The following is a 15,867-nucleotide window of genomic DNA, read 5'->3' as shown; positions in this document are numbered from 1 at the left end:
TAGCGGCTGCTGAACGAATGCCAAACGGACACGTGTTGTAGACAAACAGCCCCTTGTGCGTGGTGATGGTGGTCAGATCAGTAGCTTGGATTCTTCGGCCAGTTCCTGGGTCATGTAGGCCGAAGTGAGGTCCAACTTGGTGAACAGCTTGCCGCCTGCCAGCTTGGCAAAAAGATCCTCCGCTCTCGGAGGTGGGTATTGGTCCTGAAGGGATGCTCGGTTGATGGTGGCCTTGTAGTTGCCACAGATCCTGACCGAGCCATCCGTTTTTAGAACATGGACGATGGGGCTTGCCCAGTCGCTGAATGCAACGGGCGAAATTATGCCCTTTCTTAGCAACCTGTCCAACTCACTCTCAATTTTCTCCCGCATCACATACGGCATAGCTCTGGCTTTGTGGTGCACTGGTGTGGCCTCCGGGGTGATGCGTATCCTTACTTTGGTGCCTTTGAAAGTCCCGACGCCAGGTTGAAATAATGACTCGAACTTTTGTAGGACCTGTGAGCATGAACTTCGCTCCACAGATGAAATGGCGTGCACATCCCCCCCATTTCCAATTCATCTCGTCTAGCCAGCTCCTCCCCAAAAGCGCGGGACTATTTCCCGGGACAATCCAGAGTGGCAGCCGGTTCTGAGATCCATTACGTGTGACCACCAACATTGCACTGCCTAGATGATCTCTTTGGTGTACGCCCGTAGTTACGTGTCAATGCCTTCTAGTTTGGGTCTGCTAGCTCTGAGTGGTCACAGTTCTCGAATTGTTGGACACTCATTAGTGACTGGCTGGCTCCTGAGTCCAGCTCCATGCATTTAACAGTACTCTCATCATCACAGGTGGCGTTTTTGTGTATGAGCTGTGGATGTTCACCACCTGGACCCGCAGAACTTCAGCGTCCATTGCTGTGTCCCAGGCATACCCCTGCCTTGCTGACGGCTTCCTGCACACCCTGGCTAAATGTCCACTCAAGTTACAATTTCTGCAGATGAATTGTTGAAACCGGCAGGTCATCGCAGCATGATTGCCCCTGCACCTTCAGCATGAGCTGAGATTGTTGTGAACAAAAGGGCTGTTACCAGGCATTCCTCTCTGATTGTCTCTTTGATTACTCTTGAGCACTTTGTTTGTGGGTGTCAATGGTCCCATCCCAGGACGTATTGTCCCTTGTGATGGTGTAAATGTCCGTTCAACCTGCCATTGTCTCTGTTGAGGACCCACCCTATAGTCTGTTACTGCCTGGTTGGTGTCAAATTGCCCTTGCCTGCCTGCGGGGTTCTGAGTCTCGTTTACCATGTTAACTCCCTGCTCCATCACCACGTTGGGAGCAGAGTTGCGTGCGTATATGATCTTGGTTTCCTCTTCCCCTGCCATGAAGTTTTGAGCCATCAACGCCGCTGCTTCCAAGGTCAAGTCCTTGGTCTCAATTAGCTTCCTAAAAATCCCGGCATGACCAATGCCCTCAATGAAGAAATCCCGTAACATCTCCCCCCTGCAGGTGTCTGTGAACTTACAGAGGTTGGCCAAGTGCCGAAGGACCGCAACGAAGTCCGGTATGCTCTGCCCTTCCCGACGTCGGTGCGTATAGAATTGGTGTCGGGCCATGTGTATACTACTTGCCGGTTTGAGGTGCTCACAGATCAGTTTGCTGAGCTCCTCGAAGATCTTGTCCGCTGACTTCTCGGGTGCGAGCAGGTCTTTCATCAGCGTGTACCTCTTAGGTCCACAGCTGGTCAGTAGATGCGCTCTTCGCTTGTCAGCCGCTGCCGCTCCCAGCCAGTCCTTCGTAACAAAGCTCTTCTGGAGCCTCTCAACAAAATTGTCCCAGTCCTCACCAACACAGTACCGTTCCTCCGTGCTACCGGTGGCCATTCTCTTGAGTCGTTGATTCCCGTTTCTCGTCGCCAAATGTTGTGTCCTTACACACTACAGTAAATCAACACGAGGCACATATTGGAGACAAGGTCACTCTGTGACCTGTACCTTTATTCACAGGACCAAGAAGTGATGACCATGCGTGAGACCTCCCTTTATAGACCTGGATGACCAGGTGAGGAGTGTCTCCCACAAGTTCACCCCCTGTGGTCAAGGTGTGCATTTCTCAGGTGTATACAGTGTACAGTGTTGTTATATAAAGGTTACAGTTATGTGAAGGTTACAAACATGACACCAACCATTCCTTTCAGGTGAAACAGCGATTTACTTGCATCTCTTACAATTTAGTATACTATATTCGCTGCTCACGATGTGGTCTGCTCGACACTGGGGAGACCAAGTGTAGATTGGGTGACCGTTTTGCAGAACGTCTCCGTTCAGTCAGTAAGCGGAACCCTAAGCTTCCGGTTGCCTGTCCCTTTAATTCATCTCCACTCCCACTCTGATCTCCCCGTCCTCGGCCTTTTACACTATTCCAACGAAGCTCAATGTAACCTCGAGGAACAGCACTTCATCTTTCAATTAGGCACTTTATAGCCTATTGGTCTCAACATCAACAATTTCAGGCCATAACCTCTGCTCCCATTTTTTCAGATGGCAGCTGTTGACGATTCTGCTATTCCCATTTACACCTCTTCTAGATCCATTTTTTGTTTCTTTACTTGTCCCATTACCACCTCCTTTTGCTTTGTACAATCATAACTTTTGTCATTTAATCACGCTTGCCTTCCACCCTATCACAGACCTTCCCTTTTGTTCATTCCTCCCCTCCCCTCTTTCCCTGCCCCTGCACTTGCTTAAAATCTGTTACATCTGTAACTTTTTTCCAATTCTGACAAAAGGTCATCAACCTGAAACATTAACTCTGTTTCTCTCTCTACCGATACTGCCTGACCTGCTGAGTATTTCCAACAATTCTGTTTTTATAATTTCACATAATTATGTCAGATAGCGCTCATACAACTAACACATCACTTCCAAGGTGATTGAATGGCTGCTCTTCAGAGTTTGTAAGCAGTTGGTGCTGGTCATTATATTGTCATTGTATTCACACTCACAAGTAAATATTAGGAATGAGGACAAAAGTTTCCATTTTTGAATGGCTGGTCACCCAGTGATTAAATTAAAAGATAAACTAGTTCTGGCTTTTCCATGGTTCAGATGCCAACTTTAATGCTGCTGGGACTCACAGCAGAAAAGGTACTGGAAATGACCGGGTCTGCTTGCCTGCTCTCAAGACTGCATGAATGGCATTGAAACAAGATGTAAACTATGGAAATGTGATAGTAGGTAGATTGTACAAGGACAACAATATTAAAGAGTATGTCATTTATACCAGCATGGTCAAAAAGTCTGAAAGCTGCAACACCTCATAGATTCACTTGAAACTGTTCTAAATATAAAACTCTAAACATTCCATTTATTATTTGTATTACAGACTGATTTTATAATTTCCATGGACAGTATTTTCACATTGCACTCCCACTCTTCATGTATTAGAAGCTCCTTCTAATGACAAATCCAAGCAGATTGCAGGATTGCCAGGATCTAGTACAATATATAAACACATCCCACTTGGAAACATTACAAGATCTTGAAAAGGAATACTGTTAGAAGCACAATTTTCTGAAAGTTTACTTAGAACATAAGAACATAAGAAATAGGAGCAGGAGTAGGCCATACGGCCCCTCGAGCCTGCTCCGCCATTTAATACGATCATGGCTGATCCGATCATGGACTCAGGTCCACTTCCCTACCCGCTCTCCATAACCCATTATCCCCTTATCGGTTAAGAAACTGTCTATTTCTGTCTTAAATTTATTCAATGTCCCAGCTTCCATAGCTCTCTGAGGCAGCAAATTCCACAGATTTACAATCCTCTGAGAGAAGAAATTTCTCCTCATCTCAGTTTTAAATGGACGGCCCCTTATTCTAAGATTATGCCCCCTAGTTCTAGTCTCCCCTATCAGAGGAAACATCCTCTCTGCATCCACCTTGTCAAGCCCCCTCATAATCTTATACGTTTCGATAAGATCACCTCTCATTCTTCTGAATTTCAATGAGTAGAGGCCCAACCTACTCAGCCTTTCCTCATAAGTCAAACCCCTCATTTCCGGAATCAACCTAGTGAACCTTCTCTGAACTTCCTCCAAAGCAAGTATATCCTTTCGTAAATATGGAAACCAAAACTGTACGCAGTATTCAGGTGTGGCCTCACCAATATCTTGTATAACTGTAGCAAGTCTTCCCTGCTTTTATACTCCATTCCCTTTGCAATAAAGGCCAAGATTCCATTGGCCTTCCTGATCACTTGCTGTACCTGCATACTAACCTTTTGTGTTTCATGCAGCAGGACCCCAGGTCCCGCTGTACTGCAGCACTTTGCAATTTTTCTCCATTTAAATAATAACTTGCTTTTCGATTTTTTTCTGCCAAAGTGCAAGACCTCGCATTTTCCGACATTATACTCCATCTGCCAAATTTTTGCCAGCTCACTTAGCCTATCTATGTCCTTTTGCAGATTTGTTGTGTCCTCCTCACACATTGTTTTTTCTCCCATCTTTGTATCATCAACAAACTTGGCTACGTTACACTCGGTCCCTTCTTCCACGTCATTAATATAGATTGTAAATAGTTGGGGTCCCAGCTACTTCTTAGCTTTAAAAACATCTTCAGTTCCTTTACAGGGCATCCCAGTGTTAAAAGTAGCCTAAGAGGAAAACAATACTATTGAATTAAATTACCATTTTTGTAATAGTTCATTACAAACTCTGCAAAAACATTCCAACTAAAATGGTGTGGAAGACCAGAAACGGTTTGGAGTGTCTTAGTTGGAAGCATTGGGTGGTCTGGAATAGCGTACAGTATAAAAATAGTGCAGCTTCATGAAAGATAGAGAGTGATCAGGAAGAACTATCAATATTTTGTGAAGATTCGACGATATGACTCCTCTCAAAATGATTCTATCAGGGGAACTGAATAGTCGGCTTTAGGTTAAAGGACTGCACTTGTTAGTATTTTTAGATGTTTTAACAATTCTGAATGTAGAATAATGAATCAACACTTATTCAAACGAATGTTTAAAACAAGCATGTAATATATCTTGCCACATTTCTGCACCAAATACCAAATGTTTTCATGAAAGAAACATTTCTAATATCAAATTATCACATGAAAAATGCACTACAAGGTGTCTGTGCAATAACAAAAAAGTCACGGTCGCTTACAATTTATTTTTCGCTCGTCTGATCTTAAAGAGTTAAAAATATGCTTCAAAAAGTAATGATTAGCTGCTGCAAGCAGCGCAAGGATACAGTCCCTTCCTGGAAAGAGGATTTTGTGGCGAACCATTTCTCCCATAATGCACCCAACAGACCAAATATCCACTAGAGAGAATGGGTGATGACACAAAAAATTATAATTAGAATCATGAACATAATATAAAAGGAGAAAACATAGGGATCAGAGAATAAGTAACAATTAATTGAAGTCCCCAGGTAGAGTGTACCCAATATCCTGAAAGTTAAACAAACTCAAAAGGGTATTAATGAAGACAATACTAGATTCCATTTTCTGTGTCCTGATTTAAAATACAAATAAAAAAGCTTAGAATAAAGACTTCAAATCACAAGCTGGCCATTCTAAGCTAAGTGCCATCAAAGAGAGATGTCAAGGTCTATAGGGAATTATAGTCTAAACTATATGCAAAAATTAATAGCTCTCTATAATTTATGACAATGTGCAACCAAGATACTTAATTAATTCATAAAGTATTACCCCTGTACACATTTCTGTAGAACATAAAGCAGTGAGAAATGTGCAATGTATTGGGAATAGAACATAGAGTTTGGCAGCACCATTGGTGGCTTATTAGCAGAGAATGTCCATATTCATTGTAGCATAAATACAACTCACATCTTAAGTAATAGGTTTCAATCAGACAACAGGATATAAAGAAAACAACGAATTATTGTATCTTTCCTCTTAGTATATCAACAGTATATCTGTCAAATGTTATTCCGATTCATTATTAATTATTAATTAATAATTTATTCATATTTCTATTCATCGTTAAATCTTCAGTTGAGTCTAAATGTTGGTGATAGTGAGATTTCCACAATGTTAAAGAAATAATTCATATTTTGAAAACAAAATCAAATAATAGTTCTGCACATCAACAAGACTATGTAAATATTTGTAGCTATAGATCTTCATTGAGAGACTATTCCAGACTTATTTGTCAGCATGTTAATCTTGAAATTAATTTTCACTGAGGTGAACAGTACTTGATAATCCAGAGACAAATGACAGCTAAAATCAGGAAAATTGTCTCTGTGCAGTAATACTACATTATCGATTGCTCTTTTAAGGTTACCATCATCCAAAATATAAGTTTGCCATTCTTATAGTACTTGACGATGTAAAATTGTCAAGACACTTTTCCTTCTCATAAGTGGCAAGAATGATCACTAAACAGATGAGGATATCACTTACCTTGTGAATTCTCAATTTTATATACTGAGTTCACTTTAAATAATTCAAAATATGCAGAGGACACGGAAAACAATTAGCCTCTTAATTAAAGATGGAGCATGCGAATGCAGAGATTTTGTAGTGATATTGTTAGAATTGTTGATGAAGGCACAGAGTGATTTCAGTTCTTATTATTTTTCCCTATAATTGGGATTCTTACTCTCTTCATATTTTGTATTTACAATGGAACAGTGATCAATGCTGCATATAAATCAGTTTCATGTGTTTAAGAATATTACAGCTTTAATACTTAAACTATTAATATCTAGGCAGCTCAGTAGTGCAGTGTATTGCTCTACCAAAATGCTATTTCATGGTGTAGCAGGATGTACACTGTACACATAATGGGGTGCATTTTAACTTGGGCCACTTTGCGTAACCAGAGGGGTATTGGCCCAGAAATGACTTACTGCCATGTTGATGTGGTCAATGTCCTCAAAGGGGCCTTCCTCTCCCGTGCTCGCCTGTTTCAGGAGGTACGTCCTTTTAATATGCAAATCGGTGCCCTATGATCTACATAGGGGCTCAACTTAAATTATGATGGACATCATCATAGGCAGTCCCTTAAAATCGAAGAAGACTTGCTTCCACTCTAAAAGTGAGTTCTCAGGTGACTGTACAGTCCAATATGGGAATTATAATCTCTGTCACATGTGGGACAGACAGTCGTTGAAGGAAAGGGTGGGTGGGGAGTCTGGTTTGCCGCACGCTCCTTCCACTGCCTGCGCTTGCTTTCTGAATGCTCTCAACGACGAGACTCAAGGTGCTCAGTGCCCTCCCGGATGCTCTTCCTCCACTTAGGGCGGTCTTTGGCCAGAGACTCCCAATTATCGGTGGGGATGTTGCACTTTATCAAGGAGGCTTTGAGTGTGTCCTTGTAACGTTTCCTCTGCCCACCAGGGGATCGCCTGTGTGAACAACTGTGCGGAGCATGGACTGTGCATGCTCCACCCAGTTTTACCAGGCCCCAAAAAGGTAAGTTTAAAATTGTTTTTGTGGGATTAGTTTGAGCTACAGTGCTCCTTCGGGCCTCCCAAGAACGATATAGGCTGCTACTTCCCCAGAGTCCCCACTTCACGATTGCCACCCCACCCGCAGGTCGGCATCTGGACCTCCCGATATCGCATCAGTCTGGAGCTGGCAAGCTGCAGCGGGCACCTCTTTGGTACCCACAGCTTTACGGCAGCCTGGTAATGAGGCACGGCCCTCAAAATCCTCCCATGGGCAGGGTCGGGCGCTGGCTGGTGCACCCCGCTAATCAGCTGCCTGGTAGTTAAAATCTACCCCAATAAATTCTCAATTTCAGTCGGGACTTCGGGGGAATGTTAATTGGAGGCAAAACACAAATCACAGGGGAGGAGGAAATAAATTGAGAGTAAATCCACTTGTATATATATTGAGATTATACAATAGAACTGGCATGGGTTTTGAAGCAGATCTTCTGCCTGTTCTGTTGGAATTGGGAACCTAAAGCTGGGAGGAAAATTAACAAGTCTGGAAAAAATACATTTATATTTATCCATGTAGTGTATAATCAATCTATCTATGCTTCTTTGCAACTCCTCTCCCTGATTTTCTTTCCTAAAATTATTTTTAAATGTTGTTCTCCAGAAGTGGAAAAGCTGAAAAGATTGACTATCCCTAGTTGCCCTAAGAAGGTGGTAATGAGCCTTCTACTTGAGCCGTTGCAGCCCTTGTGGCGATAGTGCTACTCATAACCATCCAACCACCTTCAACTACGAAGACAATACGGGCTGGGTTCTGGACCACAGTTATCATCAACATCTACTCTTTGCCTAGGTAATTTCCTCCATCGCTCAATATTATACAACACTACCCTAACCTGACTGAGAACTGAAAAGCTCATCTAACCAGCCCAAGAGTTCAAATGGCAATCAACCAGAGGATATAGTTGGGATGATCATTCTTTTGAATCTCAAGGATAATTGCCAGATGAACTCCTGGGCTGTTTAGGTATGTTTGTCTGCTCTCAGCCAGGTGACTGGGTGGTGTTGCAGATTATTGACTTGAATTACTGGACTGCCTTTAGATAAAACAATTACTTCATGTCATATCATTTATCAAATAGCTCTTTTTAATGTATGGGAGTCTTAAAATCATTTTTTTTTAAAGGTAACAGATTTTCTATGTAACAGGATGATTTAAAATATGCAAAACATAGGGTTCAATTTTCCCCAAAGCTGTTTTTTGGTGTACTTTAGAGTTACGCCTGTTATTTTGGGGGCCAGCTACGCCAAAAGAAAATCATCCAACTTTCCCCGTTTGGATTGTTGATTTTGGCACCACGTAGCCTGTCCTTCAGCTTTGGGAGTGGAGCCTAAGATCTGCGCCAAAAAGATCGGGTTGCCAGGGTAACGAGGGACACACTGCGGGCTGAGGCTGGAAAGTGAAACATATAACACATTCTAGCCAGCTCACAGCGACCTGAACAAGCATTTTACACATTGCAACAGCATTCCAGCATTAAATTATTAAAGCGGTTATGCCAAAAGTCTATCCCCCCTCCCACCTCGCGGTGCCAATTGCCACTCCTAACCCTGGCCGAAATGCCTCCTTCCCCCCGATGCCAGTCGCCGCTGTTAGCCCTGGCCAAATTCCCTGCTCCCGGTGCCGGTTGCCGCTGTTAGCCATGGCCAAATTCCCTCCTCCTGGTGCCGGTTGCCGCTGTTAGCCCTGGCCAAATTCCCTCCTCCCGGTGCCGGTTGCCGCTGCTAGCCCTGGCCAAATTCCCTCCCCCCGGTGCCGGTTGCCGCAGCTAGCCCTGGCCAAATTCCCTCCTCCCGGTGCCGGTTGCCGCTGCTAGCCCTGGCCAAATTCCCTGCTCCTGGTGCTGGTTGCCGCTGCTAGCCCTGGCCAAAAGGCCTCCTGGTGCCGATTGCCACTGCTAGCCCTGGCTGAAAGGCCTCCCGGTACTGTTGCCGCTGCTAGCCCTGGCCAAAAGGCCTCCTGGTGCTGATTGCCACTGCTAGCCCTGGCTGAAAGGCCTCCCGGTACTGTTGCGGCTGCTAGTCCTGGCCGAAAGGCAGCTCTCTCCTCCCGATGCCGGGTGCCGCTCCTAACCCTGGCCAAAAGGCTTCCCTTTTGGCTGGTGGCTGTTGCTGCTCCTAACCCACTGCCCCTCCCCCCCTCTCTCCTCTCTTTCCTCTCTCTTTCCTCTCCCTCTCTCTCCCTCTCTACTGCTGTCCGGGCTGTGGAACTGGATCTGCTGCACTGATTCTCTTATCTGCGCCGATTTTGTTAACTGCCCAGAAGGTTTTTCCAGAGTGGTCACATACACCGTCCTAAGAAAAATTGGAGTAAATTGGAGCTGGCCAAACTTGCTTAAATGAATTTGCGCAGGTGGCAGGTTACGCCCGCGATGAGGAAAAAAAATTGTAGCCTAAAAAAATTCTACCTAAGTGAATTACGCTAGCGCAGAAACATTGGGGAAACTTGGAGATTTTAATTTACTCCAAAAAAAAATGGTGCACGGCAAAAATATGGCGCAAGTAATTGGGGAAAATTGAACCCGATTATAATGACTATAGTAACTGTGTATTTAAGCAACAATTAAAAATGCGATTGTCCAGTAAACATCTCACCATTTTCTTTGTACCCCATCCCCAGAATTACTTCTGGTGCTCTATAATAACGGGTTACTACATAGGGGGTCATCATGAAGCTTGTTCCAGCAGTCCTTGCCAATCCAAAGTCAAGGATTTTCAGTGTGCAGTCTGACTTTACCACTATATTGCTTGGTTTTAGATCCTGTAAATATAAGAAAATAAAGCTAAGTACAACATAACTAAATAGCTTTGTGGGCCCTTTTATTGATAGAGTACCAGCTTTTTATTTACAGATTATCAAAACTGAATTCAAATTCTCACACTGCCATAGTGGTATTTTAAGGTGTGTTCCCTGGGTTATTGGTCCAGCCTCTGGATTACTAGTCCAGTCACATAACCACAACACGATCATAAATGCCAGATTTGAACTAGCACTGAGAGGCAAATGGTGGTGAGTGGGGGAGGGGCGCGGCGGGGGGCCGTCACAGGAAATCCGGCGGCTCCTCCATGAAGCCAAACCAGACTGGAGTCTTAAAGGAGCAAGAGGAGGCAATCCTTGCATGTGGGTCACGGAGGAACCAGTAGCAGGTGGGAAGAATTTTGTTGGGCCAGGAGGAGCATTAAAAACTTTCACTTACCGTTTTGGAACAGCTTGCAGTGGTTGCTTTAAGAACTGCTGATTAGGCCATTCTACTATGCACCCACCCCACCGTCAATCGGAAAACTGCCTGTTTAACTCTGGCAGCTCTCTGAGATTATTCAAATTAAGCCTGGCAATGAGAATGGTTGCGGTCTTGCAGCAATCCCATCGGATGGATGGCAGGCTCACAACACTCTGGGGGTGAAATTCCCCTGCTGTGTGCCTCCCGCTGGCGCTAACGGGGCACAAAAGTGCTTTTGCCCAGGCCGGGGGGGGGGGGGTAGACGCTATCAGCTCCCACGAATTTGCACGGGAGTTAGCAGAGGCAGGGCGTAGAACCGGTAATGCGGATGACCCCTTTTTGCTCTGCGGCGGCCCATTTTTCTCCCACAGTAGAAATTGGGCAACATTCCATGAGGCTGCCAAGGGCAATGTTAGTGCCAAGCCTTGCGGGTCACGAACCGGGCCACACTTAAAGGGGAGGTACATGCCGCCATTTTGCGCCATCCTCGGACTTGCTGGTCCAGCCTTGGAGTCCATTTTTGCGGGGTCCGTGCCGCGATGGTGCAGCCTGGCATTCCGTTTCAGTGCTAGGCTGCAGGCACGGCACCCCACATCCCTGGAGGCTGAGTGGAGGCCCATCAAAAGCCCTGCAGAGTTCACAGCGTCCCTCCCCTTTGGAACATAGGAGGCTGAGGGGAGACATAATTGAGGTGTATAAAATTATGAGGGGCCTAGATAGAATGGATAAGAATATTTCCCTTAGCAGAGAGGTCAATAACCAGGGGCAAAGATTTAAAGTAATTGGTAGATTGATTAGAGGGGAGACGAAGAGAACATTTTTTACCCAGATGGTGGTGAAGGTCTGGAACTCACTGTCTGAAAGGTAGAGGCAGAAACCTTCATCGCATTTAAAAAATACTTGGATATGCACCTGAAGTGCGTAACCGACAAGGCTACGGACCAAGAAATGGAAAGTGTGATTAGGTTGGATGGCTCTTTTTTGGCCGGTACAAACATGATAGGCCGAATGGCCTCCTTCTGTACCATATATTTCTATGAACACTGGTCTCCTACCCAATAGAATGGGATATGTGAAAATCCAGACCTAGATTGTCTACTTTTCCTGAATACCCACCCTGTGAATAATGCCAGCAGAATGGAGATGCTTGATGCCACACAGCATCTGGTACAACAGGTAGGACATCCGCTCATGGTCCAGTTCCATTTGGATTACTTGACATAGGTTGGCATCCATCAGTTCCATAACCAAATACCTATAACAAGGGGGGAAAAGGAGGCTGCTGGATTGATAATTTCATAGGCAATAACTTTTCATTACATTAGTCAGTCATAGCTTAAAGGGGGTCTCAACATTTTTTCAACTGTGAGCAAGACAACAATTTTTTTTCTTTATTTTTATCCCTATTTTTTCCCTTCAGGAGGTGTTTGCAACTCTACCTCTATCCTGTAGCTGAGAGAACAGAGTGGTGTGGCCCACAGAACTTTCTTCAACTAAGATCAATGGTACAACATGATCAGCCAGTGGGAGTTTGAGGAGCTAGCTGGTGCAGGTGCAGGGGCAGAAGATAAACAAAGAAGTAAAATGAAATCGAAGTGTGACCTCACAGCCAAGCGTGTAAGTGATTGGCTGGTGGATTGGTGAGTATTTGATCTTTTTCTTCTTTTCTTATCAGCAGAAAACCTTTGGCATTGTTGTCAAATTAAGTTAATCTAAGGGTTAAGTCATGGCAGGAGAGCCCAGACCCATGTCATGCTCCTCTTCTGCTTTGTGGGAAATCAGGGACGTTACCAGTGTCGCTGATTACTATGTGTGCAGGAAGTGTGTCCAGCTGCAGCTCCTGACAGACCACATTGCGGCACTGGAGCTGCGCACGGATTCACTCAGGAGCATCAGCGATGCTGAGGATGTCGTGAATAGCACGTTGAGTGAGTTAGTCATACTGCAGGTAAAGGTTACTCAGGCAGATAGGGAATGGGTGACATCAGGCAGAGCAGTGGAAGGAAGGTAGTTCAGGGGTCCCCTGCAGTCATCTCCCTCCAAAACAGATACACTGTTATGGGTACTATTGGGGGAGATGACTCATAGGGGAAGGCAGCAGCAGCCAAGTTCATGGCACCTTGGGTGGCTCTGCTGTACAGGAGGGCAGGAAAAAGAGTGGGAAAGCTATAGTGATAGGGGATTCTATTGTAAGGGGAACAGATAGGCGATTCTGTGGCCGCAAACAAGATTCCAGGATGGTATGTTGCCTCCCTGGTGCAAGGTTCAATGATCTCAGAGTGGCTGCAGCGCATTCTGGAGGGGGAGGGTGGGAACAGCCAGCTGTCGTGGTGCATATAGGTACCAACGATATAGGTAAAAAACGGGATGAGGTCCTACAAGCTGAATTTAGGGAGCTAGGAGTTAAATTAAAAAGTAGGACCTCAAAGGTAGCAATCCAGTGCCACGTGTTAGTCAGAGTAGGAATTGCAGGATAGTTCAGATGAATACATGGCTTGAGGAATGGTGCAAAGAGGAGGGATTCAAATTCCTGGGGCATTGGAACCGGTTCTCGGGGAGGTGGGACCAGTACAAACCGGAAGGTCTGCACCTGGGCAGGACTGGAATCTATGTCCTAGGTGGAGTGTTTGTTAGTGCTGTTGGGGAGGGGTTAAACTAATATGGCAGGGGGTTGGGAACCTATGCAGGGAGGCAGAGGGAAGTAAAATGGGAGCAGAAGCAAAAGGTAAGAAGGAGAAAAGCAAGATTGGAGGGCAGAGAAATCAAGGGCAAAAATCAAACGTAATTCTAAAAGGACAAAGAGTGTTAAAGAAAAAAGCCTGAAGGCCCTGTGCCTCAATGCGAGGAGCCTTCGTAATAAGGTGGATGAATTAACTGCGCAGATAACTGTTAACGGGTATGATGTAATTGGGATTACGGAGACATGGCTCCAGGGTAACCAAGGCTGGGAACTCAACATTCAGGGGTATTCAACATTCAGGAAGGATAGACAGAAAGGAAAAGGAGGTGGGGTAGCGTTAATGGTTAAAAAGGAGGTTAATACAATAGTAAGGAAGGACATTAGCTTGGATGATGTGGAATCTATATGGGTGAAGCTGCGAAACACCAAAGTGCAGAAAATGTTAGTGGGAGTTGTGTACACACCACCAAACAGTAGTAGTGAGGTTGGGGATAGCATCAAACAGGAAATTAGGAACGCATGCAATAAGGGTACAGCAGTTATCATGGGTGACTTTAACCTCGATATTGATTGGGCTAACCAAACTGATAGCAATACTGTGGAGGAGGATTTCCTGGAGTGTATAAGGGATGGTTTTCTAGACCAATATGTCAAGGAACCAACTAGAGAGCAGGCCATCCTAGACTGGGTCTTGTGTAACGAGAGAGGATTAATTAGCAATCTGGTCATGCGTGGCTCCTTGGGGAAGAGTGACCATAATATGGTAGAATTCTTCATTAGAATGGAGAGTGACACAGTTAATTCAGAGACTAGAGTCCTGAACTTGAAGAAAGGAAACTTCAATGGGATGAGGCGAGATTTGGCTAGGATAGACTGGCGAATGATACTTAAACGGTTTATGGTGGATAAGTAATGGCAGACATTTAAAGATCACATGGTTGAATTACAATTATTGTACATCCCTGTTTGGTGTAAAAATAAAACAGGAAAGGTGGCTCAATTAAGGCTAACAAGGGAAATTAGGGATAGTGTTAAATCCAAGGAAGAGCCATATAAATCGGCCAGAAAAAGCAGCAAACCTGAGGACTGGGAGAAATTTAGAATTCAGCAGAGGAGGACTAAGGGTTTAATTAGGAGGTGAAAATAGAGCATGAGAATAAGCTTGCAGGGAACATAAAAAGTGACTGCAAAAGCTTCTATAGATATGTGAAGAGAAAAAGGTTAGTGAAGACTAATGTAGGTCCCTTGCGGTCAGAATCAGGTGAATTCATAATGGAGAACAAGGAAATGGCAGAACAATTGAACAAATACTTTGGTTCTGTCTTCACTAAGGAAGACACAAATAACCTCCCGAAAATACTAGGGAACCGAGGGTCTAGCTAGAAGGAGGAACTGAGGAAAATCCTTATTAGCCAGGAAATGGTGTTAGGGAAACAGATGGGACTGAAGGCCAATAAATCTACAGGGATTGATAGTCTGCATCCCAGAGTACTTAAGGAAGTGGCCCTAGAAATAGTAGATGCATTGCTGGTCATTTTCCAACATTCCATGGACTCTGGATCAGTACCTATGGATTGGAAGGTAGCTAATGTAAGCCCACTTTTAAAAAAAGGAGGGAGAGAGAAAACAGGGAATTATAGCCTGACATCGGTGGTGGGGAAAATGCTGGAATCAATTATTAAAGATGTAAAAGCAGCGCATTTGGAAAGCAGTGACAGGATCGGTCCAAGTTAGCATGGATTTATGAAAGGGAAATCATGCTTGACAAATTTTCTAGAATTTTTTGAGGATGTAACTAGTAGAGTGGATAAGGGAGAACCAGTGGATGTGGTGTATTTGGACTTTCAAAAGGCTTTTGACAAGGTCCCACACAAGAGATTAGTGTGCAAAATTAAGGCACATGGTATTGGGAGCAATGTATTGATGTGGATAGAGAACCGGTTGGCAGACAGGAAGCAAAGAGTGGAAATAAGGGGGTCCTTTTCAGAATGGCAGGCAGTGACTAGTAGAGTGCCACAAGGTTCAGTGCTGGGACCCCAGCTATTTACAATACACATTAATGATTTGGATGAATGAATTGAATGTAATACCTCCAAGTTTGCAGATGACACTAAGCTGGGTGGCAGTGTGAGCTGTGAGGAGGATGCTGAGGGGCTGCAGGGTGACTTGGACAGGTTAGGTAAATGGGCAAATACATGGCAGATGCAATATAATGTGGATAAATGTGAGGTTATCCACTTTGGTGGCAAAAACAGGAAGGCAGATTATTATCTGAATGGTGACAGATTAGTAAAAGAGGAGGTGCAACGAGACCTGGGTGTCATGGTACATCAGTCACTGAAGGTAGGCATGCAGGTACAGCAGGCAATAAAGAAAGCTGGCCTTCATATCAAGAGGATTTGAGTATAGGAGCAGGGAGGTCTTACTGCAGTTGTACAGGGCCTTGGTGAGAGCACACCTTGAGTATTGTGTGCAGTTTTGGTCTCCTAATCTGAG

General features: G+C 44.5%; 1 protein-coding gene and 1 long non-coding RNA gene across 7 annotated transcripts in view; one reads left to right on the top strand and one right to left on the bottom strand.

The window, feature by feature from the left end:
* mapk10 (mitogen-activated protein kinase 10) overlaps positions 1 to 15,867 on the bottom strand; it is a 573,858-nt gene that overhangs the window by 151,503 nt on the left and 406,488 nt on the right. For all 6 annotated transcript variants that reach the window (XM_070871055.1, XM_070871058.1, XM_070871056.1 and 3 more), the window contains 3 exons: positions 11,808 to 11,946; positions 10,066 to 10,231; positions 5,245 to 5,316 (listed from right to left, as the gene is read on the bottom strand). In XM_070871055.1, coding sequence (XP_070727156.1) covers positions 5,245 to 5,316; positions 10,066 to 10,231; positions 11,808 to 11,946 — 377 coding nt within the window. The remainder of the gene's footprint in view (positions 1 to 5,244; positions 5,317 to 10,065; positions 10,232 to 11,807; positions 11,947 to 15,867) is intronic.
* The window catches only part of LOC139244820 (uncharacterized), a 55,507-nt gene that overhangs the window by 26,197 nt on the left and 13,443 nt on the right, over positions 1 to 15,867 (top strand). The window contains exons 2-3 of the long non-coding RNA XR_011589890.1: positions 8,075 to 8,263; positions 12,112 to 12,331. This is a non-coding gene — a long non-coding RNA (uncharacterized lncRNA). The remainder of the gene's footprint in view (positions 1 to 8,074; positions 8,264 to 12,111; positions 12,332 to 15,867) is intronic.

This window comes from Pristiophorus japonicus, chromosome 2 (assembly GCF_044704955.1).
Source record: "Pristiophorus japonicus isolate sPriJap1 chromosome 2, sPriJap1.hap1, whole genome shotgun sequence".
NCBI classification, from domain to species: Eukaryota; Metazoa; Chordata; class Chondrichthyes; family Pristiophoridae; genus Pristiophorus; species Pristiophorus japonicus.
The sequence above is the reverse complement of the archived record's forward strand: the minus strand, read 5'-3'. Positions and strand labels throughout refer to the sequence as shown.